Source organism: Babylonia areolata, chromosome 23 (assembly GCF_041734735.1).
Source record: "Babylonia areolata isolate BAREFJ2019XMU chromosome 23, ASM4173473v1, whole genome shotgun sequence".
In the NCBI taxonomy this organism is placed as follows: domain Eukaryota; kingdom Metazoa; phylum Mollusca; class Gastropoda; order Neogastropoda; family Buccinidae; genus Babylonia; species Babylonia areolata.
In genome coordinates, this window is record NC_134898.1 from 24,505,724 (window position 1) to 24,530,495 (window position 24,772).

The following is a 24,772-nucleotide window of genomic DNA, read 5'->3' on the forward strand; positions in this document are numbered from 1 at the left end:
TTATATTACACGTCTGATACCACTCAAAGTAAATATTGAATTCACACACACACACACACACACACACACATTTTAAAATGCGCACACACAATGTCGTTAAATGACAAAGGCAGACAATTTTAATTAATAAGTATCAGCTGCAGTCGATATATGAATGAATTGCACTACATCCATACATATTAGACACGATAAAACACGAAAAATGAAAAGGAAAACAATTACGACATTGAGAAGCCTTGGTGACATAAATAGATTGCCGTAAACACATTCCGTTGTCATAATGGCCGACGACAGCGACTGAGAGGCAAACAATGAAAAACATGCCGGACAGAGAACGAATCTATTCACACATTCCATGAGATAGAACTTTCTCAGGACGCCATTTATCGTTCTTACAGGGATCAGATGCGAAAAGAAAAGTAGCAGATCTTTGATACTTCTGCAGTCTTTTTTTCATTCCGTGTAAAAAAAACCCATTGACGACGGTGCTGTGTTTGTTTCACACACAAGACACAGCATGCCAGTGCGTGTGACTGTGTGGACAAGAAACTTTTTATTTTATTTTAATGCCATGACAGGGTGACTCGTTTATTACAAAATAATTATCAGATTGTATTATATACACATGTTCAGCCTGATGGGGAACTGCATATCCTCCATCAGAGGGAAACGACAGCCTAAAAAGTGAGCACGTCTTATCTGTCTACTGTACTAATCTTATGATTTCGCAACATGAAAAGTTATGATGATTGATTAATGCATGTAGATATCAACATCTAGGGTTAATGTGTGAAAACATACAATGGTCTGAATTTACACTCTTTAGGGGATGAGAGGTGTTTGGGGAGTTCTAAGAGTGTGTTTAAAGGTATAAACGTCAATACCAAGACAACTGCTTCCAGTTCTAACATGCAGACTATAGACTCAAAATCATTTCTGATGGTTTAAGCTTAAAATTCTTGATATCTTGCTTACATTGTGCATCATGATCTCTCTCTGACTAGCATCTGTCTCAGTCAATTGAAAGGTGTGTGTGTGTGTGTGACTGAGATGTATATGTTTACATGTTTACAGTATATATGTTTATGGTGTGTGTGTGTGTGTGTGTGTGTGTGTGTTAGCAAGAATACAAGCAATGTGTATATCTGTGTATTTGTCATTTTGTGGTGTGTGTGTGTGTGTGTGTGTGTGTGTGTGTGTACAATGTGTGGGTGTGTTTGTGTGGATATGTGCTTGTAAGTGTGCATTTTTTTTTTGTGTGTGAATATATGTACAACTGCATGACTGCATATAACATGCAGTATGTGTGAGTGTTTCTGCCTTGACAGTCATATTCTCCAGTAATCAGTTTTCCCCCACATGGATGAAAATTATTCTGACGAAATCCAACTGAGTATAACATTTTAGTGTCGAGGCCTTGTAACGAGCCAGAATGGAAGGTTTTATTCTGTTTTTGTTTGATTTTTTTGTTTGTTTGTTGCAGGCCAGTCACCCTTGCTCTGCTGGGAGTGGATAATGCAGGCAAAACAACTGCTTCTCTCAGTCTCTCTGGAGGTATAGTACTCACTTAGCCAGAACTTGGAATTCTGGATAAGATTTTATTCCCAGAGTGAATTTAATTCAATGTATTAAAAAACATTATTCACTGGCTTGATCACATTTATCATCATATTTTTAAAACTTGATTTATTTTTGATAACAGATGGTGCATGACTTAAAAAAGGGTGGGGTTTCTCAAATGTAGTGATGTTTGTTCCTTAAATCTTTGGTAGTTGCTCCTTTAGTTAAAATTTGCTATTGTTGGAATCATTTCAGAGCTGTATTTTGCAACCAGGGATGGCAGTTCTGTTTGTCCTCCCAGGTCAAAATGGCTGTTGTTTCAATGCTTGTCTTGGTTGCAACCAACAGAAACAGTGTGCCACTATTGTAGAAAACCTAGACAGAATAACTGAACTTGCTTTGGAAAACTCTATGTAAAAAAAAAAAAAAAAAAGAGAAAAAAAATTGCCACTTTTATTTACCCTAATGCCACTTCAATCGTGACAATCGACAGCATGGGTTTACCACTAGAGGTGACGCTTATCGACCAAACTGGTAGAGTAACTTTCCATCACGCTCTTCTCTGCCCTTAATCATACAAAGTCAAAATATTTACATGAGGTGAAAGGTCACTCCTTCAGCTTTAGCCTCCATTTCTTGTTGCCTTTCTCTTAGAGCAGGACCTGTAATTTTCACCAAGTTTTTTTGATGTTAAAGCTGAACTGCAATCACTTTACAGTCACCATGGACAGTCAAGCCAGTATTTGAATGGAATCCATTGTTAACTGATTCTTATGCTGAGTTATGGTACATTTTTCATATTCTGCCAAATTTATTTGATTTTTAATTTTCATTTTCGTATCCTGAATCATGTGTGAATGTAGCCAGAATTTATCATGAGGTCACATGAGGCTACTAAGTGGAGGAGATCAGCACTTCAGCTGAGTCACTTTGGTGTTCCTATTGCCAGTTATGATTTGGTATGTATACACAGGACATCACCTGTTACGTACCTTTTTGGTGACAGCAGTGGCTAAGTCATTTAACCAGACTGCATGAGGAACAACTTTGGAGTAGAGACTACTTTAGTAACCATGCCCATCCTGTGTCAGTTCCCAGTATGTGGACACCAAAGATGTGGACACCAAAGATGTGGACTAGAACTCACCACAGACATCGAAGTGGTGGAGGAAACCAAACTGAACTCTTGTTTGTTCTGACTGCATGAATGCAGGGCAATGAAGGGCATCTGGTTTGGGGATGATTTTTCTATGATGAATGACAGGAGACGAGAATGCTGACAAAACTGGGTTGAAGATCTGTTTAGGTATTGAAAGAATCAAACAACACATTGATAGGGTTGTGGGTACCTAATGCTTTCTTAGAATGGGTAATATATATAGATACCTAAAGCACTTACTTTCCTCCATTATCTTGTTGTTCTGTATTTGTATTTTGACATCAACCAGGCCTGCGAGATAAGCACATTCAGTGTTAGTCACGAAATTTGAGCAACAGTAAAATACATCCACAAAATAGAATTTTGAGATGACACTTGACTGCGTGAACCCAGTCTCAGAGTATGATGTGGTGGTCTGGATGGAAATCATAGTGTGTCTGAAGGGTGGTTGAGTAGTAATGTGTGAGAGTGTGTGTATGTAAATGTGTTAATGTGTATGTTCGTGGGAAGAGCTTGTTAAAAATGAAATTCAATAAACTTATGTTACTGTTCTCAACAGAACCCATGGATGAAAATACTGCCCCCACTATTGGCTTCCGCAATTTCAGTTTCTCCTTTGAAAAATATGACATCACGCTCTACGATGTTGGAGGAGGCAAGAACATTCGACCAGTATGGAAAAACTATTTTCCTGAGGTGTATGCATTTATCTTTGTGGTGGACTCCAGCACGACGGACCGCATGGAAGAAACTCGTGAAACTTTCAGGGAATCCTTGGAACATCCGCAGGTGTCAGGAAAACCATTATTATTGTGAGTAAATCGGTGCATTATTAAAATGCTATGACTAAGCAAAGGTTGTTTAAGTTGTATCCATGTGATACATTGTACATGCATATGCATATGTAATAGGTTTCATTGTGTTTGTGTATGTATGTGTGTTTGTGTTGCTCATTCTTATTATTTGCTTATTCAGTTACTGATTCATCATTGAGTGAGTGGTTGATTAATATCAAGAATTTAAGACTGTGGATGATTTGATTTGTAGACTGAGTTGTCAGTGCTGAAGACACATTTTGTTTAACCTCTTTCGTGCTGGGCATTGTTTTGACTTGTGCTTCCTATTTGCCAGACAGTTTTGGATTGCGGAGGGTAATAATTAACAAAAAATTTTAGCATGTACACAACTGCAAGAAAGTATCCATAATCCATACTTGTTTGAGTAAAATTGAACAGGCTATCAAATTCTTATAGTTAAAAGTTCATTTATCACAGTGATTGTATATATGCCCTTCAATTGCGACTCCTACCTGTGCTATGCCTACTCACTTCATGCGCAGTTTCAGACAGGATCAAAAAGGGAGTGATCCAGTTAGCTCACAGTGCATTTGTAAGTTTGACTGCAGATGATAGGTGTTTGATCAATGCCAGTGTGCTTTTCTAAAATCATGCTGCACATGTAATTCATGACTCGCATGAAACTGTTCTCCCCTTTCATCACTCTCTCCCACCCTCTCTGCCCAGAATAAGTGGGTGGTTTGTATTTCAGGTCAAATCTAGGTCAGCCACAGAGCTACACTCAACCTCCTGCTCTGTTTTCTCTCTTTTGCTGACCACATCTAGCTCTTCAGCTACCCCCACACTCCCTCCTCTTTGCAAATTATCATTCTAACTTTCAGTCATATCGAGCGAATCATCTGACAAGATGATTTTGCCACGCCTAGCAGTCAATTCATAATCACCAATCACTTGTAAATCATTTGCAACATCTTGGATGGCAAAATCTAATTAAAAAATTTTTTTTGGGGGGGTGTGGGGTGGGGGGTGTGGGGGGTAACATGCTGCTGTTTCAAGCCACTAACTTAAGGTGAGGTTGTGGTTTGTCGTCTGCACAGTTTGAAAGCATTGTGAGGGGGGTATTGACAATAACATCCAGAAATTATCATGCAGAGTGTGACTGGCTGTTACTCCTTGTGGATAATTGTAGTAGACCACTTTAAAGTAGAACTGAAAAATCCTGAAATGATGCTGATGTATAAGTGCGTCATGGAGCAAATAGGGAAGCATTTTTTTGCACCTATATATACGTCATGGGGCACTGAAAAGATTAATTAAACACTGAAATCTGCTCCAGGAAACAGGAAGAAAGATTGATTTTTTTACATTAATTTTGTGGTGTGCATGTGTGTCTCAGATTGGCCAACAAACAGGACAAACCAGATGCACTGGACGAAGTGGACATCTGCGAAATGTTGAACCTTGAATCAGTGGTCAACTCCAACAAGTGTCCGTGCCGCATTGTGAGTTCAAATGGAAGTCTGGGGTTGGTGATCATGTCTGTTTGTGATAAGGCTTTTTTTTTTTTTTTTTTTTTTTAATGATTCTTTTTTTTTTGTACTTCCTCTCTCTCATCCATGTTAAAATTTTTCGTCCAGTTGAGAGCAAGCAGCAGTTGCACAGACACACATAGTACACACACACACACACATACACGCACGCGCGCGTGCGTGCGCGCGCGCGCGCGCAAACACACACACACTCTCTCTCTCTCTCTCTCTCTCTCTCTCTCTCTCTCTCTCTCTCTCTCTCTCTCTCTCTCACATCCCACCCAGTTTCACTTGGTTTAGCCATTTTAGAACTACCCAAAACCCCCTTTATATAATTGTGAGATATAATATATTCTTGTGCAATGTTGGGGCTGTTTCCTGTTTGTGAAATTCCTGATGGACCATGTTCAGTTATTTTTGATGGACCTCTGATAGTCAAACTGGTGGTCGATGTTGATCTGGATTTTGTTGATTATGGTTTTCTTTTCTTTTTCATTATCAGAAAAGAGTAGGTGCTTATCCATTTCAGCTTTGATCATTTCATGTTATAAAATCTTGAAACAATGTTTGGAGTTGAAAAGGTAATTCACACTGTCATCAGTTTTATCCTTATATATTTCTGTGTGTGTATCTGTATGTGTGTGTCAAATTTTCAGAGGGAATTGAACTAGCTAACTCCCTTTCCCACCTCCTTATACACACACACACACACACACACACACACACACACACACACACACACACTCACACTTAAAAGTATACTGACACGGATTTGAAAATAAAACAAAAACAAACAGACACAAAAATATGTCAACAAAATCAGTAAAACAACAAAATTAAGCAAAGAAGCAATCAGCGCATCCACCATAGTTGTTGTTCTTTTGTTTAATAGAAAGTTTCCCCTACTTTTAATGCATTAGGAATTCTTATGTATGATATATATGATGAATATTGTGCAGCTATGTGATGATTAGATGATTTTTTGTGTGTATGAACGTAGTGTTTGAAAAGTTGGGTGGATGTGTGTGCAAGTTATGCAGAAATATTAGTTTCATTTTAGTGCTTAAAGGCATGTCTTACATGTCAGTTTTTACATTGTACAGCACAGAAGAAGAAAACAAAACCCACTGTAATAGCAAAACAATACACTTGCAAGCAGAGTGCTTGAATATATATATATATATATATATATATATATATATATATATATATATATATATATATATATATATATATTGTGTGTGTATGTGTGTGTGTGTGTGTGTACCTGTCAGAGTGGATTTCTTCTACATGATTTTGCCAGAGGACACCTTTATGTTGTCACATGCTCTTTCTTAGTGCACCAAGTGCATGCTGCACGCGGGACCTCAGTTCATTATCTCACCCAAATGACTAGAAGCTCAGTTTTGATTTCCCAATCAAACTTGGGAGAAAGGGTGAGACTGGGATTTGAACCCAAAGACTGTATTCGCATAAAAGCATCTTAAACATTCTGCCACCTTCCTCCAATGTACAGGAGGCATGCAGCGCCATCAAGGGCAGTGGGAGGAAGATGGATCGCAGCTTGAAGGAGGGGCTACGCTGGCTGCTGGCCATGATTGACAGTCGCTGGGAGGAGCTTAAGACCAGAGTTGACTCAGACATGAAGGCCGCTGCTGAGGCCCAGAAGATCGAGGCTGCCGCTCGGCGTGAACGTGTGCGCAAGCAGAGAGAAGAACGGTGGGATGTTGTACCTGTTCTATTTATTGAAAAAAAAAAATTGAGTTTTGTAGGGTGAGGGTTCTGTTCGCCGTGTGAATGCAGCAGCCAAAGACTGCTCATGAGATTTCTGACTTTTGTTTTAAATTGTGAAGAACTTCTCTCTCTGTTGGTATCCTGCTCAGCTTTGTGGCTCTTGCGAAATATCATTTGTGTGGGTATCTTCAATGAATACTTGATTAACAGTGGCTTTTACTGACTGCTGCTATCCTGAACTTCTGATTTTTTCATTGTAAACTTAAATGAGGTTGAGGGAAAGAAAGATTAAACAAGAAATAAGTATTGTATAAGTATAGTCCATCTTTTGAGCAGCAAGTGGTGAGCTGAAAAGAGCAGTGAGAGAGAGAGAGAGAGAGAGAGAGAGAGAGATATCGAGTTACACGAGTTGTGTTATGATGTCTGTTTGAAGTTTGTACTAATTGCTTTGTTTTATTCTTTCATTATTTATACTTAATGAGTTTTGTACATGCTGAACGCTTTGAGCTCTATTTGAGGAAAAGTGCTGGATGAGTGTTTATTTTTATCATAATTATTATATTTATTGTTCACTACCAGGAGAGGAGGGGGAGAAAACTGATAATGAAAGATAAGAGTAACTGAAACTAGTGAAAGATTTGTAATTGGCAGTCATAGATACATATGTTACATGGAAGGGGTTGACTGTGACTCTAGTGTGAGTAAAAAAAACTGTAAGGACTTTGACAGAGCATTGATCTGTGTTGGACTTTGAAAGATCATGGCTGTGTGTTTGAAAGAGCATTGTTCTCTGTTGTATTTGAAAGAGTTATTGTTCTGTGTTGAACTTTTAAAGAACATCGTTCTGTGTTGTATGTTACTTTCCTGTTCTTGTCCCCCATGGAAATGACAGTGCCTCTTCTCTTCACAGCAAAATATCCTGTTTGTCTGTGGCATTTCCAGAGAGAGGAAAGAACAGGAGGAACAGCAGAGACTGGGCCTCGAGGAGAAGAAGAAGGATGATGGTGACGAAGACGGTGTTGATGGGAACCCTTTCAAGCCGTTGGACTTCAATGAATTGAAGAAAAAGGTTGGATGTCAGTGTGTGTGTGTGTGTGTGTACTGTATATACATGTGTGTGTGTGTGTGTGTGTGTGTGTGTGTCTGTGTGTGTGTGTGTACTGTATATACATGTATTTGTGTCCTGCTGTTATTTCAATTTTTATATTAAGCCATTTACTCTACCTAAGTTTTCAGCTGATTTTTCCTTCAGCTTTGATAATCTTTTCCTTGATTATTTTGTGTCAGATGTTTCTTGCTTCATTACATTGACAATAAACTCATCATCGTCTCATACAATAATCTTATATTTTGTCTTCCCCCCAAAAACCCCCACCCCACCCCACCCCCACCCCCCAATCCCTCCCCTCCCACCTTTCCCCCCATACAGGAAGAAGCCTTGAAAGCAGAGAAAAAACGATACAAAGAACTGAAGGAAACCATGAAAGAGCAGCAGCCATCTCAGGAAGCTCTCTTCACCAAAGTTCCTGATTCCACCCGCTCTCGGAAGGCAGGCTCATACATGGAGACCTCCGAACCCAACGATGTTGGGGAAGAAGAAGTGGTGGAGAGAATCTTCACTCCCAGAGAGGATGGAGAGAGGGTGTTCAGCCCGAGAGCTGTGCCCTCCTCCTTACCGCCCTTGAAGCCTCTGGGCACTCCGTTCTTGGAGGACGGGGAGGAGGCGAACAACAAGAAAAAGAAGAAGAAGAAGAAGACGAGAACGCCTCGGAGCACCCACCCGTCTGCCGAGCAGTCCGGTGACAGAACGACGACAGCGACGACAGAAGACAACGGTCACATCGTCATCGCCACGCCGAGAAGCCAGCCGGTGCTGACCAACTCCCACACGGATCACTCTTCCACCACCCTGTCCAACATCCGGGTCTCCACTCACGACGACTTCCCCTCCCGGGAGATGCTGGCAGCAGGGATCACCCGCATGCCTCGACCGCTGGATGGCGGGGATGCAGAGTGCGACCAGGACACGCCCCGCACCCGCAAGGTGAAGAAGAAGAGGTTGCGGCAGCTTGGCGCTGCCAGGCAGAATGGGAAGGCGGCAGGTGGCGATTTGGAGCTGACCCCACGACCTCAGCCGTTACTGACCTCTTTGGATGGGGGAGGTGAGCTGACCTCGAAAGGAAGATGCATTACTTTTTACTCTATTTTGTTTTTATTTTATTTTATTTTATTTTATTTCATTTTTTAAAGTAAAGAAGGAACAGATGTGATGTTCAGATGGTGAGTTAAGCAATGTTTTGGAGCTACCAAACAACTAGAAGGGCATGTGTAAGGGTGTTTTGGTTAAAAAAAAAAAAAAAAAAAAAAAATATCTGTGCAGTTTTTGTAACATTTAATAAATGGCTTATGTGAAAAAAAGACACACAAAAAAACCAAAGAAAAATCATGAGTAAATGTCTAATCTTAAAAAAAAAAAGTAAAAAAAAAACCCAACTAAAATTAAGACAGACATAGCAGATGAACCATCAAGCAAAGGAGAAAAAAAAAAGGAACATTTAATAATAGTCGACTGTGACATTGCTTGACTCTGATCTGTGAAAGTCGGACTGATTTCAGCCAACCACAGATCTAGTTCCAAATGAGACCAAGGGCATGCAGAAGTAAATAAAGGATGTTCTTGTTGGTTATAATACTTTTGTTCAAATCATTCTTCCTCCATTTGTGTGTCGTCCTCTTCTCCCATAACCATGTGAAGAGTCATCTGGGTGCCACACAGAAGACCTGTTCACCAGATTCATTTAGGTCTGTTAGACTGTGTGTCAAAGTCAAAGTCTGGGTTTCTAGAAATGGTTTTCCTTTCCAGTCTGCAATGTTGTCTGTCCATCATTTTTTTCTGTCCATCATTTTTTTCTGTCATCCCTTCCGTCTCCCTTTCTTCTTGGAGTATTGTTCTAGCAAGGCCATTAGATCTTGTTATATGACCATATTAATGTAGTTTTTTTAAACTGATGTCAGCAATCTTAGTGTGCTTCATTGTGCTGTTTGATAGTTTACCTCACAGTATTTTCTTGCAATCAGTCTTTTCTTTGAAAAGTTCATTGTAGTTAACGGGGGGATACATAGACCAGAAATGAGTGTGTGGAGGAGGGGGGTAGAGGAGGTGCAGGGTAATGTGTGTGTGTGTGTGTGTGTGTGTGTGTGTGTGTTGGAGCTCATGTACATTTATATGTATTTGACTGTGCTTTCATAACTGTGAAACTGCATGTTTGGTGCATATCTGTTATGCATGTGTGGGTGTATGTGTGAATGTGTGTCTTCATGTTTTACATTTATTTGCTTATTTATCATCATTGTCTTATTTATTCATTTTTTTATTTTTTTATTATTACCATTACTACTACCTTTTTTTTATATCATAATTATTACTTATTTATTTATTTATTTATGTAAGCGTATCTGTTATTTATTCACCTTTTTTTTCTTCTTTTTTTCTCAAGGCCTCACTAAGCGCGTTGGGTTACGCTGCTGGTCAGGCATCTGCTTGGCAGATGTGGTGTAGCGTATATGGATTTGTCCGAACGCAGTGACGCCTCCTTGAGCTACTGAAACTGAAACTGAAACTAACGGGGATGCCTCATCAAGTATTTTGAGTTACTGAGCAATCCGAATGCCATCATAACGATTGTTAACTGCACGCTGATTTCCTCTTTCACAGACATCTACACTGTTGGGACTGACAGCCTGAGCCATAGGGGAAAGAAACAAGTCTGGAAGAGTGGGCTGGAACCAACGGAGGAAGAGACAGAAAAGTTGTCGGCGCGCGGCGTCCCCAGCAAAGAATCCAACAACAACTTGTCGGCTGATAGGCGTCCAGTCAAGTTGTCACGCAACTCTCAGATGCACAGTAATATTTCTATAGAATCAGGTGAGTGGACCAGAAATAAAGAATATGTACGTTCAGACATCAGAGACAGACAGACAGAACAGAAAAAAGAGAGAGAAATGTAAACAGACACAGAGAAAGAGAGTTAGCACACCTGTATACATGATAACTGTTTGTATGTGTGTGTGTGTGTGTTTGAGAGAGAGTGTGTTTTGTGACTGGGTTTGCTTGTATGTGAATGCATGTGAATGTGCATTTGAGAGCAAGCCTGCCAGCTTCTATATTTTGAGCTTTGTATACTTCTCTAAGCTTCCAAATGCTATGCTGCTGTGTTGGCAGTAAGAAGGCAATGCTAAAGTAGCAAAAATTTCAACAACAATTTGAAAATTTAAATAACTAAAAAGACAAGAAAGGCAAGGCCTTTAAGACTCACTTGTGATACACACTGAAAAGAAAAAGAAAAAAAACTGATATGATTTAGTTTGTTGAAATGTGTTGTCTATTCATTATTATGATTATATAAAGCTTTGCGTTTAAAAAAGACAAAAAAAAAAGACTTCAAAGCAGATTCAAACCCAGGATGTGGGTTTGTTCACTGCACTAATATGGCATTCAATGATGACGTTTAAAAATTATTATTTAAGCGCATACATTTAGCGGAATAAATCGAGAACAGTAATCAAAGTGAAAACACTGTTTAAATCATGTTCTTTTGGTATATCTCATGCACTGAAGAATTTCTTTCAAGTATGAGGTAAAGAAGACATTCCCATCGCTTTAAACATACTGCAATATGTGTCCAGTATTTATAGATCTGCCGAAATCCGTGTTTGACAAGCATCGAAAGTACGACACCGTCCATTCACTTTGTCTTTTCTGTTCATTCTAGTTAATTCAGTATCCACTTTAAAACATTCATATGCAGTAAACACTTCAATGATTATTTAAGAAATTCTCTTAATTCGGCGGTAAAAGAGACGTTGCCATCATGTCAGGATTTGCAACATGTTGTCAAGATCTGCACAAACCAGTGTTGACAAGGCTGACCTTTGTGAAACGGTTGATTAAAATTTTCTTTTACGTTCATTCTAGTTAATTCAGTATCCACTTTAGAATATTCATATGTAGTAAACACGTCAATAATGTAGTTAGTGTCACTGTATGTGTTCTGTCCAGAATTTGTATTTTTTTGCTTTTAATTGCGAACAAGAAAAATGTGGTCATGGCGTCTTATTACAAGATGTCCGGGCAGCTGCAAAGGGGAAACAGTGTTTTCGGAATCCAGAACCAGCATCAATGAAATAAACCGTTAATGATTCAGAAATACTATTAAAATCGGGAGACGTTCAAACAGTTATTGGTATGACTGTGAATATTTTTCTTCCTACTATATTCCAGAGAAAATGGCTATATTAAAGTTTACCACGGATACACAGACACACACACACACACACACATACACGCACACACACAGATAGACAACCGAACACCGGGTTATAACATAGACTCACTTTGCTTGCAAAAGTGAGTCAAAAAGCAGACAATGATACCAATTGGGAATTTGGTGCCAAAGGTGGAGAATCATTCTAGTGGGTTTTTTTTTTGCGTGACTATCATCCAATTTGAGTTTTCATTTTATCGGTCTGAGTCAGTTGGTGCATCTGTTTGTGAGAAAACTGTCTGTTGACTGGTCTGTCCACTTTGTCTTGTTAATCCATTGACTGCCGCTGACAAGTGAAGGGTTGCCCCCTGAGATGAGATGAACATACAGGTCGGGATGTCTGTTACCTTTCCTTTTAAGGATTTTCCTTCTTCTTGTGGTTGCATTACTTTTGTTCAGCGAAAAAATCAGTAACCAGTAACACTGTTGATAAGCTAGAAAGTTGGAATTCAGGTAGGAAAAGGTTAAAATATTCATAAATTTGTTTGTAAAAGTTCTCTGCATATTAACAAGTTAAGTGCCAGAGAATTTTGTAAAAATGCGCTCTCCCCTTGCCAGGGAATTTTGAGGAGTCAGGGGTAATTAATTTTAAAATTTCTGACACAAAAACTGCAGGAGATAAAGAACAAAAGTAAACGTTTTTGTGAAGGAAAATGAATCAGGTTTCTAAATCCGGGCTTTTCCCTCAATTATTTTGAATCTAGGCATTTCAAAGTGAAGATAACAATTTTTATGCATTAAAAAATTTCCACCTCCGCTGAATGATACCCAGACAGAAAACAAACAACATACAGCTGGAAATAGCATGATTATTGTCTGATATATGCCTGTCATCATTATTGAGAAAAAAGGGGTCTTCCACCTGATGAATGCTCACTTAAATAGTATGTTCATAATCCAGACACATTAAACTAACCATCCAGAGTTTATGTTCATTGTACCAAACTGCAATGAAGGAAAATTCGAAATACATGTAGGACGCCATTGGATGTCTTATAGGCACAATGGCAACACTTTTTACAGGATGTCAGGTGTCTTATTGGCTCTCCCTTGCCTGTAGAAAATGTTGAAAATTTTGTGATTCCTGTGTGCTGATGAAAAACTTGAGGTTTTCACTTTAAGTACCAAACACATGCACTAATTTCTCAAACACAAAGATACCTCCTTGAAATTTTGCATGATTAGTGCTTGTGCAGTGTACTTTAAGCAAATGATAAAGTTATTTTGATTTGTTTGTACATTTGTTGTAATTGTTGTTTCTAAATCCTATTCAAAGAATAATATTTCCATGAAATCAGCTGATTAAAGATTCTCTTCCTCACAGTGAATGCCAGGATTTCCAGAAAAATGTTTTCTTTGGGTGCCTGTGACAAAATTAACCTAGTGCTTCATTAAAAAGAAACTGGCCAAATTCAGGATTTCTGGTAACAATTGTTTTCTTTGGGTGCCTATGGCCCAGCATTACCCTAGTGCTTCATCAAAAAGAAACTGGCCAATTCCAGGATTTCTGGTAAAAATTCTTTTGTTTGGGTGCCTATGGTCCAGCATTAACTTTGTGCTTCATCAAAAAGAAAGTGGCCATTTGCAGGATTTCCAGTAAAATTTGTTTTGTTTGGGTGCCTGTGGCTTGGCATTATTCAAGTGCTTCATCCAAAACAAACTGGCCAGCCAGCGGTGTTTTGGCATGCAGCTAGTTGGACCATGTCCCTTGGCCAGTGACCCTATCCCCTGACTGGTTGTAAGCTTGACTGATCACCCCTCTGCTAAGCTCCCTTCCCTTTCCATGGTACATATGTGTAACAGCAGTGCTTGTGTCAGCAGCTGGTTCATGTTTACGGTCACTTTGCGTCTGACCTGCTTCACATACAGACTAATCAGTCTCTGGTACAAAACTTACATCACTGTTACTTTTTCACTTTGTGCCATGAAAGTTGGTGGTGACTGTTATCATCATAATATGAACCCACACCTGAGTTATAACCCTCACAGGTTTTCTTTCCTTCTGTCTGTGTCATTCATTTTTTTCCTGATCCTGTAAAGCCAAGATGGGTCTGCGCCATTTGGACCTGCTTTGTCAGTAAGTGACTTAGGAATTTTCCACTGCCTTTAAGTCAAAACAGTGCAAACCAAACAGGTCCAAGGGGTGTGAACAATCCTTAAACATTCTAGAAGACAGGGAGAGAAAGAGAGCAGGTCATTTCCCTTGGAAATCAAACGTGAATTGCTGATGAAAATCGGATATGCAAGAAAGTCCAGTAGGCATATGGCAATACAGCATATCCAAAGGCAGGCAGTGGGTTAATACAATGAATTGCCAGTGTATAGTACTGCCTGGCTTAAGTGGAAACATTCATTCTCCTGCACAGAACTTTCAACAAAATCTTGTTTTAGGGGGCTTAGTAGGTGGTGTCCTAAGTACGTTAAAACAGAACAGGCACCACTGAACACCACCGAAGTGACTCAGCAGCAGTGCAGGGTCTCCTCTGGTGTGTGGCCTCCTGGCGACCTAACATCGATGGTTCCCTGTGGATTGCCAACGCTGGAACTGCGACGGACGAACCCGGGTGTGGCCGTGTATGGGGGAATCTAAATGAGCGGCATGGGAGTAATGCCACAGAAATGGTGCAGATGATGGGGCAGCAAAAAAAACAACAACAAAAAAACTTGTTTTCTGATGATGAGCTAGAAGCATGAACTGGTTCAATCGACTGATGCAGTTTTACACAAAATCTTTTCGCAGTAGGTCTGCAGTTTCATGCTTTATGCTTTATAGAATTGATAACAGAAACAATATCCAGCTCTTTTTTCCACCATTTGGAATGCCATTTTATTGGTTTCTTTGTTTGATGTTTAGAATATCCAAGCCAGAAAGCCACAATAATGACAGGTTCTTTGTTTGATGTTTAGAATATCCAAGCCAGAAAGCCACAATAATGACAGGGAAAGGTTGAAAGGTCAATGAATATAACAAACAATATTTGCATGGATTGTTGTAAAACTTTAGCAAAGTGTTTGATGTTAGTTGCCCAAGTGGCAGCATTCACATTCCAGCTCACAACTTTAGGTATGACAAAACCTGTGTGTTGGTGAGCAAAAGATAAAAATGTGTGTGTCTGTGAGCGAAAAATAATTTGGGTCAGTTGATTTTGCTTTCATCGTTTTTTCTCTGAGAAATCTGTATGACTTTTATGCTTCAATGAAAACTGCTGTGTACTACCCCCACCCCCTCCTCATTCCCATCCATTCCTGGCAAAAAAACAACTCCAGACAAAACAAAGAAACACTCATTCACACCCTTGCGTTCACTTGATTTGGCCTATTCCTACTATACTATGATTGCCTGCTATCATCATCAGAAATTATGAATCATAATTTATGGCATTGTGAATTTTTTTTTAGTGGGGGGTGGGTGGGGGGGGATCTTTATTTTTTTGGTATGATTATGTATTGGTGCTGCTGCTCTCATTTACTGTTTTGCTACTCTCAAATTAATTATGAAAATGCCACTTTCAAACCTAGTTAAGGTTTAGCAGGTTTGTAAGAATGCACACATGCATGCATGCATGCATGCATGTGTGTGTGTGTGTGTGTGTGTTCACTAACATGAATGTGTGAGAGAGTAAGATGAAAAGGTTTTTTATAGTTAAACCATACAGTCCAATTCACGAAATTGACATGATGTACAACAACAAAACATCCCACATTTCATTGACTTGGAAAGCAGAGCAAAAGTCTGATTCTCAGATCTTACAGTGTAAACAACAGAAATGTAGCTTCAGTTGTGCTTTCTGTTGATGTCCGCAGGCAACTTTTGAAAAGCACATGCTTGGGTCTCCGTGTGTTCCATGTTGCGAACTGGCTTTCCCTCCGGCAGGTTGGACAGTTTAATAACATGTTTTTCTTAGCATTGGATGATTCTTTCTTCCTAACTGTACCAGAACACACCATGGTTAGCAGAGCACGGTTGACAGCGTGTTCTAACACAGCGTTGTCAGACCCGCACTCTAATGCTTCCTTACTGTCAGACTGTTGCAGCATCGGTTGCCTGAAAGAGTTGTTCCTGTGCTTGTTGTGTACTTATCCCTCACACATCTTGGCACTTGGCAGTCACTCAAAGTGGCAACATATTTCTCACAAACCATGCGTCAGTTTCAGTTTCAGTAGCTCAAGGAGGCGTCACTGCGTTCGGACAAATCCATATACGCTACACCACATCTGCCAAGCAGATGCCTGACCAGCAGTGTAACCCAACGTGCTTAGTCAGGCCTTGAGAAAAAAAAAGAAAGAAAAAAAGTGAATAAATAATAGATAAGCTTACATAAATAAATAAATAAATAATAATTATGATATAAAAAAAGGGTAGTAGTAATGATAATAATAATAAAATAATAATAATAATAATAATAATAATAATAAATAAATAAATAAGACAACAATGATGATAAATAAGCAAATAAATGTAGACAAACATGAAGACAAACATTCACACATACACCCACACATGCATAACCATGCGTCAAACTCAAGCAACTGTATGATCAGTGGTGTTGCCGATGTACTTACAAGACAGAGATCCTGAATGATGTACTGAAGGGTTGAAAAATATGTTGTTTATGTCACACATCTTTCCGACTTTCTTCATCAGACTTTCAGTCACTGTCATGGATGCAATGGTGTGTTCTGCAGCTAACCCTGTGCATTTAGTGGCTCTTTAATGTCAGTGTCTAGATTTGCCAGCTGCTACGTTTTGTGCATGGTATGCTCTGCTGAGCTTCAGAATGCAGTGCTACTACACTCACAATAAAAATGCTACACAAAAGCAGCAAAAATCAAGCAGTACTCATGACAAAAATGCTACACTTAAGTAGCAAAAATCAAGGTGTGTTTTCTTTTTCTTTGATAGATTGATTGGTCAATGCTGTGAAAAAAAACTTAACTTGTGCAGAGTGGGAAAGAGAGGTCTGGAAACTTGATCTGTGACGTAGGTGGCTTTGTACTTGCAGCCAGTGAGGATTTCATTCTGTGGCTTGTGATCAGCCTGAGCCAGTCAGAGTTCAGATGTTCTTCCTCCACTTTGTTCTTGAGAACTAGAGTGTAGCGTGTTGCCTCCAGCCCTCATACCTGTCTGTTCTTGAGAACTAGAGTTAGCGTGTTGCCTCCAGCCCTCATACCTGTCTGTTCTTGAGAACTAGAGTTAGCGTGTTGCCTCCAGCCCTCATACCTGTCTGTTCTTGAGAACTAGAGTTAGTGTGTTGCCTCCAGCCCTCATACCTGTCTGTTCTTGAGAACTAGAGTTAGTGTGTTGCCTCCAGCCCTCATAACTGTCTGTTCTTGAGAACTAGAGTTAGTGTGTTGCCTCCAGCCCTCATACCTGTCTGTTCTTGAGAACTAGAGTTAGTGTGTTGCCTCCAGCCCTCATACCTGTCTGTTCTTGAGAACTAGAGTTAGCGTGTTGCCTCCAGCCCTCATACCTGTCTGTTCTTGAGAACTAGAGTTAGCGTGTTGCCTCCAGCCCTCATACCTGTCTGTTCTTGAGAACTAGAGTTAGCGTGTTGCCTCCAGCCCTCATACCTGTCTGTTCTTGAGAACTAGAGTTAAGCATGTTGCCTCCAGCCCTCATACCTGTCTGGTTTTTATTTCCCTCTGGCACCGTCTTGTTCGTTAGGAGGAAGGTAGCAGAGTGGTTAAGTTGCTTATCTACCAGTACAGTGTGCGTGAGGGTCTGGGTCAAAGTCCAGGTTTTGCCCTTTCTCCCAAGTTTGACTGGAAAATCATACTGAGAGTTATGTCATTCGGATGAGACAATATATAGTACATGCTTTGTGCACTGAAAAAGAACCCATGGCAACGTAAGTGTTGTCCTCTGGCAAAATTAGATAGAAGAAATCCACCCTGATAGATTACATAAATATATGCATGCACTCAAGGCCTGACAAGCGCTTTGGGTTGTGCTGTTGGTCAGGCATCCTCCTAGCAGATGTGGTGTGGTGTATATGGATTTGTCCAAACGCAGTGATGCCTCGTTGAGAAACTGAGTGTGAAACTGAAACCATTTTGTAAGAGAATGTGTGCAAAAAGAAAAGCCAGTGACAAACTGACATTGGCAGCAAAGAAATGAACATCAGCAAAGTATTCCTTCAAAGCTTACAGCAAAAAAACAACAACAAACACCTGTTAAACTGATTTCCAACTAAGTTCAAAGCATGCTGTGTGCACTGTGTGTTGACTCGATTTATAACTTCCAGGCATATTAAATGGGGAAAGTGGCAACTGTGTCGTTTTTTTTCTGTTCTTTCAAATTCTAGTTGGAACTACAATTAGGTGCTGGTTCTGCTACTGCCAGACATTGGTTTACAATACTCAAATGATGAAAGTGCTACTCTAAAGTCTTGCTAGGATTTGACAGGTTTGACAATTACATACATCACAAATGCCCAAATTATGTACAACTCAGGTCAAAATACTTAAGAATTACTCTCAGTCTCCCTCCTACCCTCCCCGCCACACAACACCTCAACAACATACTCATGTGAACAGAAACAAGCACAAGTGTGCACTGGGGCTGGCATCAGGAGAGGTGAATTTCAAAAAGGTTCATCTTTTATATTCTTCTTGAAAGTTGAAAAGGATGGAGTTTTTTTTTCTCATGGACAGAGTCAGAGAGTTCCGGACAGTAGGGCTAAAGACAAGAGAAAGATTTCAACCAAAAATCTGAAAGGAGAACTGAGGAACCAAGGAACTGTGAGCAGAGAGGTGTCAAGAGAGCGTAGCATCCTTGAAGGATGGTATAGATGGAGAGTTTCAGGAAGATATGATGGCATATTGTTGTTGGAGACACTGAAAGCAAAGACAAACAATTCTATGTTGGATTCTAGCCTTCACATATCCAGCTGAGGGGTGGGAGTGGCTTTCTGAGAAACTGCACTGGGATTTGTCATTTGTAGAACAGGATCCACTATTGTTGTTGATAGTGAGTCATGAATGACAATGGTATTGTTGGGCTGTGAGAGTGGCTTTCTGAGAAACTGCACTGGGATTTGTCATTTGTAGAACAGGATCCACTATTGTTGTTGATAGTGAGTCATGACGACAGTGGTATTGTTGCCTTTCCCATCACATACATAGTGCACAGAACCATTCTTGTTTTGAATGACACTTAGAGACTGATCTGATTCTGGATGTGTGAGTGTGAGGCTGCTGTATCAGAAATGGAGAAAAAAAAAAAATGTATTGCCATGTTGATGTTGTAGTTTGAAAATGGTGGAAGCTGAATCATCTACACAGCAGTAAATGGAAGGGAGTTTTATCTTCAACAGGATGAGTTAAACTGTCCAGTATGCAAGTGTGTGTGTGTGTGTGTGTGTGTGTATGGGAGGAAAAAAGAATGAAAAAAGAAAAGGAGACATTGAGAATGAAGGATAAATTATTCATTTTTGAGAATAATTGATAGGCAATTCTGTGGGCTTTAAAAATAAATTATTATCAAGTACTCCCATGCCAAAGTCTTTGCTTCTTCTGTAATGAATAATTTATTAATTACTTAATTGATTATGATACTTTTGTGGAAGCATTCACATTGACAAATGCATGTGACATACACTTATGCAGACACTTGCACACTTTCTCTCTCTGTGTCTCTGCCTCTCTGTCATCCTCACTGTCTCTCTTTCTCTGTCTCTGTCTGTCTGTCTCTCAATGATATTGACATATTAAAAAGAAAATGCTTGTAGCATAAAATTCTTTTAAAGAATAAGTTATTGTTGATGAAGGGATAGAAAACGTGGAGAGAATTCTGTCTGACAGAGATAATGAATGGTTTGACATTGATTGGAGCACCAGAATTTGAGCATTACCAATCTGAGTAGGCTTTGAAATGGCAGAAAAATTGCTGGACTAGAAAGAATTTTGCATAACGTTTATGAGTCAGGGGTGGAGAGGACTATTGGTTGATATGTGGAAGAATAACATCTGAAAGAGCTGTCCTTGTGATTCAGAATCAAATTAGATTGAATATTCTTAAAAGATGGACTCAGCTCTTATACAGATCAATGAATTGGCATTTTTAGGTATGACAAAGGACACGCATACTTGATCTTCTGTATGTTAATACTTACTCATGAAGGGAATTAACTTATTAAGACACTAGTAGTTATGCATATACATTAACGATTGAGAGATCTTGATACAGTTAAGATGACAAGGCAGTTGTGCATATAGGTTGTTTACTGTATTGTTTGTTGTCAGAGAGATCTTTGAATAAACTTGTTCATTCCTGCGTTGTGTTCACTGTGTTGCAGATCACATGGGTAGCAAGTCGTGGGGACTGGCAGAGGATTTACCAGCCGTTGACAATGATAGCGTTGCCTTCAGACAACCTAATGTTATGGACGATAAAGATGTAGTACTGTAAAAATGTTCTTCTGTGCGGAAGGTTTTAGCAGTGCAAGCATGTTGCCATGTTTGGGAGCTGACCTTCTCAAGAAATTCGAGTTGATATCATTGTGCAAACATGACACAGTCCTTTGTGCGCTCGCATGTGTGTGTGTGTGTGTGTGTGTGTGTTTGTGTGAAAAGTCTTATACAAAAAGGGACACGATAACAGGTTTAAGGTCAAAGATCTGTGATATTGTAAATGGGTTCAGTTCATCAGATAAGCTATTGCGCATTGAACATTTGAAATGGTGTTGGTTATCTACATGTGTTTCTGATTCATAGGGTGGTGTGTTTTTTTTTTTCCACCCCAAACTATCTTGCACAGACTTTCTTTACTTGTAGCGTTTCTGTGTTGGTCAATATTAATTTTGCATTAACAGACACTTCATGAATGTTATGTGAAATTTACATGTTAAAAGATAAATTATAAAAAAAAGGCACTTTATTTAAGATTGATTAAAAATCAATTTTTTTCTACAGTGTCCAAGATCAATAGTTTGATAAATAATAAAGCAAAGATCAGTATCAGTATCAGTAGCTCAAGGAGGCGTCACTGCGTTCGGACAAATCCATATACGCTACACCACATCTGCCAAGCAGATGCCTGACCAGCAGCGTAACCCAACGCGCTTAGAGTAAGCAAAGAATAATTGCATTGGTCATGATGAACTCTTTCAGCCATGTAAGGATATCAGCCCAGATAACCTTTTTGACTCGGGAAGTTTTAGCTCTGCTGCTGTGCAGAATACCTTATGGTTTTTATCGTTCGCTGACATACTGCCTATCAGTGTGCACAGTGGCTGGTTTTAAAGTTTCTTTTTCCAAGATGAAAATCCAAATTTGAACCACAGAACAGCTCGTTTTGAATTCTTGTCGACTGGGGAATCATTACTTTTAGATTATGATTCACACACACACACACACACACACACACACACACACACACACACATAGAACAAGAAAAAAGAAAAAAAACAACAAAAACAACTGCCCTGACATTGCTGAGCTTGAAAATTTGCATGTCAGACTTTTGTTGATGAAGCCACACACAGTAGTCTTCAAAGAGTGGTGTTCAGTTCCTTATTGTTGACAAATATATCTGGTTGAAAGGTTGGAAAATGATAACTTGTTTGATCCACCAAGATGAGATGATGTATGCCTCAGCACAGTTCTTGGGTGAAGATGGGAAAAAATTGCTGTCATTCAAGGATCTGTGGTGTTGTTTGGGCTTCATAGATTTGTATTGTTTTCCTTTTGCTCTCTGTCTGTCTGTCTGTCTCTGTTTTCATAAAATATATGTATTTATATACATTTTATTTCTTTTACACACACGCGCACGCATGCACGCACGCACGCACACACACATATATGTATGTATGTATGTATGTGGTGAGAGAGAGAGAGAGATTTCAAAACACACACACACACGAAGTGTTGTATGAAGATTGAATTTTATGCATTTATTGTCTGAAATGATGTTGCATGTACATTTGTATATATGTGGAAATTAATCCAGGTAGTTTATATTTTGTACACTTTTATAGATAGCATTGGAGATGTGGCATTGACTGATTTTGTGGAATTTTCCTTTCTCTTTTCTTTTTTTCATTTTGATATAATCACTCATATATTTTTCATATTTTCAAGAAAGATGTGTTCTTGTTGTTTGTTTGTTATTTTTTTCTCCTTTTGGTAATTTTTCCTTTCTCTTTTCTTTTTTTTTCATTTTTGATATAATCACTCATATATTTTTCATATTTTCAGGAAAGATGTGTTTTTGTTGTTTGTTTGTTTTGTTTTTTTTTGTGGGGAGGATATGTGAAAGCATGAATACTATTTGTATTTTAACGTGTGTTTATTGCATAAGATGGTTTTGCATTGTAATATTGTATTTTTTTTCTGTCACAATGGACATTTGACTCAGAAATTCAGTCTGTTTTTCATGAAGAAACTGGCCACAATAAAAAATAAAAAAAAGAAGAAAAGCACAGCCTGTTCTTTTCTCCCCTATTGTCTGTGTAAGTAGGTTGTGTATTTATCAACATTATGGTACATTTTTTTTTTTTTTTTGTACATGATTTTTGCCTGGGACACTGCCTTTGTTGCCGTGGGTTCTTTCACATGCACAGAGTGCATGCAGGATAGGAACTTAGTTTATCATGTCTCTGAAGGAACACTGTGTGCACATACCTGTGCTGAAGGTGGTTGGGAATGATATACTACAACTCAAGTGAGGTTCAAACTTAGGAGGTCTTGCTGACTTCTCAGGTGCGCTAACCGCTCGACCATTATTGCACGGTGCATGTGTTTCGGTTTGTGTGTGTGCGAGTTGTATGTGCCAAGCTTGAAACAAAAGGGCAGTGTGAGAAGATTGTTACAGACTGATAATACTAATTCCAGTCATCATCAGTTAACGTGCCAAGATCGTTGACTTCGTTGCCTTCATCGGTCACCAGCCACAGTCCGCCCAGTGTTGTATTTAAAAAAATTTTTTTTTTTGTTTCAGTGTATTTACTTCGTTTTACAAATTTTGTTTAATGATTTGATTTTGTTGATGTTAATGTTTTATACTAATTTTGGGTTGGCTCTCAAGACCTGATCAGCGCACTGGGTTTCTATGGAGGTCAGGCTTTTTTTTCTTTTCTTTTTTTAAACAAATGTGTGTAATATATTACGGATCAGTCTGCATGCTTTGATACTTCCTTGAAACTTGAAAAAAAAAGAAAAAAGATTTAGATTAGATAATAAAACTACAACGCCACACTGGTGTTTTTTGTTTTGTTTTGTTTTGTTGTTTTTTGTTCATGTCTTTAGAAATACAGACAGTCCAAACTGTATCCAATGATTGATTGATTGATTGTGTGTGTGTGTGTGTGTGTGTGTGTGTGTGTGTGTGTGTATTCCCCTTACCAGAGTGAAGGTTTTGTTGTTGCCAGGAATTGAAGTGAACAGTGTTAGATGTGCAGCTTGAAATATGCTTGTCAAGAGAGTTCATGATAACAAAGAATGAGGAGTCCCATCGTTGGAGCGATGTGGTGGCGGTCTCTACTCTAGGGGAGGCGCTCACTCAGTCTGGCTCTGTGATCAAGCCATTATTGTCGTCAGTAGGGGGCTTAGTTTAGGTGTTGTCCTAAATAAGTTAAATCAGAACGAACAGGCACTACTGAACACCACCGGAGTGACTCAGCAGCAGTGCAGGGTCTCCTCTGGTGTGTGGCCTCCTGACAACCTGACATCGATGTTTTGCTGTGGACCACCAGCACTGGGACTGTGACAGGTGAGCCCAGGTGTGCGTGTGCCTGGGTGACTCAGAATGAGTGGTGTTGGAGTAATGCCATTGAAACAGTTCAGATGATGTAGCACAAAAAAAAGAAAAAAAGAAAAAAAAAAAAAAAGAATAAGAAGTCCCTGACAAAAATTGTATAAAGAAATTACTTTGCATCTACCTCCGTCAGCCTCACATGGCCTGGTGTAACCATGCCAGTGCACATTATTAAATCTGCATGCAGATTTATGTCAGAACAATGTTTCATTCTCTTCAAGAATATTTTTGTTCTTTTTCTTCTTATTTTGTGTTTTTTCTTAATTTTTATTTTTCAGTGTGGTCAGTAGATTATATCAGTCAAAAAAGTGAGGGGAAAAAATGGAAACAAATGTTTTTATGTTTTCACATATTGAAAAAGTTAAAATACATATATTGGCGTAAGTCTGTGAAGGAACCTGTTTGTATTTGTAAGTGAGTGAGGGAGACAAACAGAGAGATAGAGAGGGAGAGAGAGAGAGAATGTGTGTGTGTGTGTGTGACCGCCACAAACTTCAGTATGTTTAGTATTCAGATAGCTGGACTTTATTTGTGAAGAAGGCTTGAAGCACATCATGAAGCCAAAAATTTATATACTTTTTTTTAAATATATATATATCCAGTGAATATTTTTACAACATGAAAATCAATGTTCTCAGTTGTGATAATAGATATTTCAACTGAAATAAAATTACGTAAAAATAAATCAAAATCTTTTTTCCTCGAAGTGTGTGTGTGTGTGTGTGTGTGTATGCCCGTGTGCGAGTGTGTGTTTCTCTCTTTTGTTCTAAAAAAATTCTTGTGTACCTTAATATAGTTTGTATTTTACTTTGTTTATGCTCCATTCTGCACTGGAGTACATCTGCTTAAAAAAAAACAATAGCAGCTAAACTTGTAGTTATTTTCCTGTTTCATATGTCACAAAACATGCTTGC

General features: G+C 39.0%; 1 protein-coding gene across 1 annotated transcript; it reads left to right on the forward strand.

Moving 5' to 3' along the window:
• The first annotated feature begins 293 nt into the window (after positions 1-293).
• On the forward strand, positions 294-21,049 carry LOC143297986 (uncharacterized). The gene is made up of 9 exons (XM_076610621.1): positions 294-684; positions 1,484-1,554; positions 3,279-3,531; positions 4,913-5,018; positions 6,562-6,764; positions 7,722-7,848; positions 8,209-8,941; positions 10,495-10,704; positions 20,401-21,049. Exons 1-9 carry the CDS (start codon positions 626-628, stop codon positions 20,511-20,513), a joined length of 1,875 nt encoding a protein of 624 aa, XP_076466736.1. The 5' UTR covers positions 294-625; the 3' UTR covers positions 20,514-21,049.
• Positions 21,050-24,772: the final 3,723 nt, after the last annotated feature.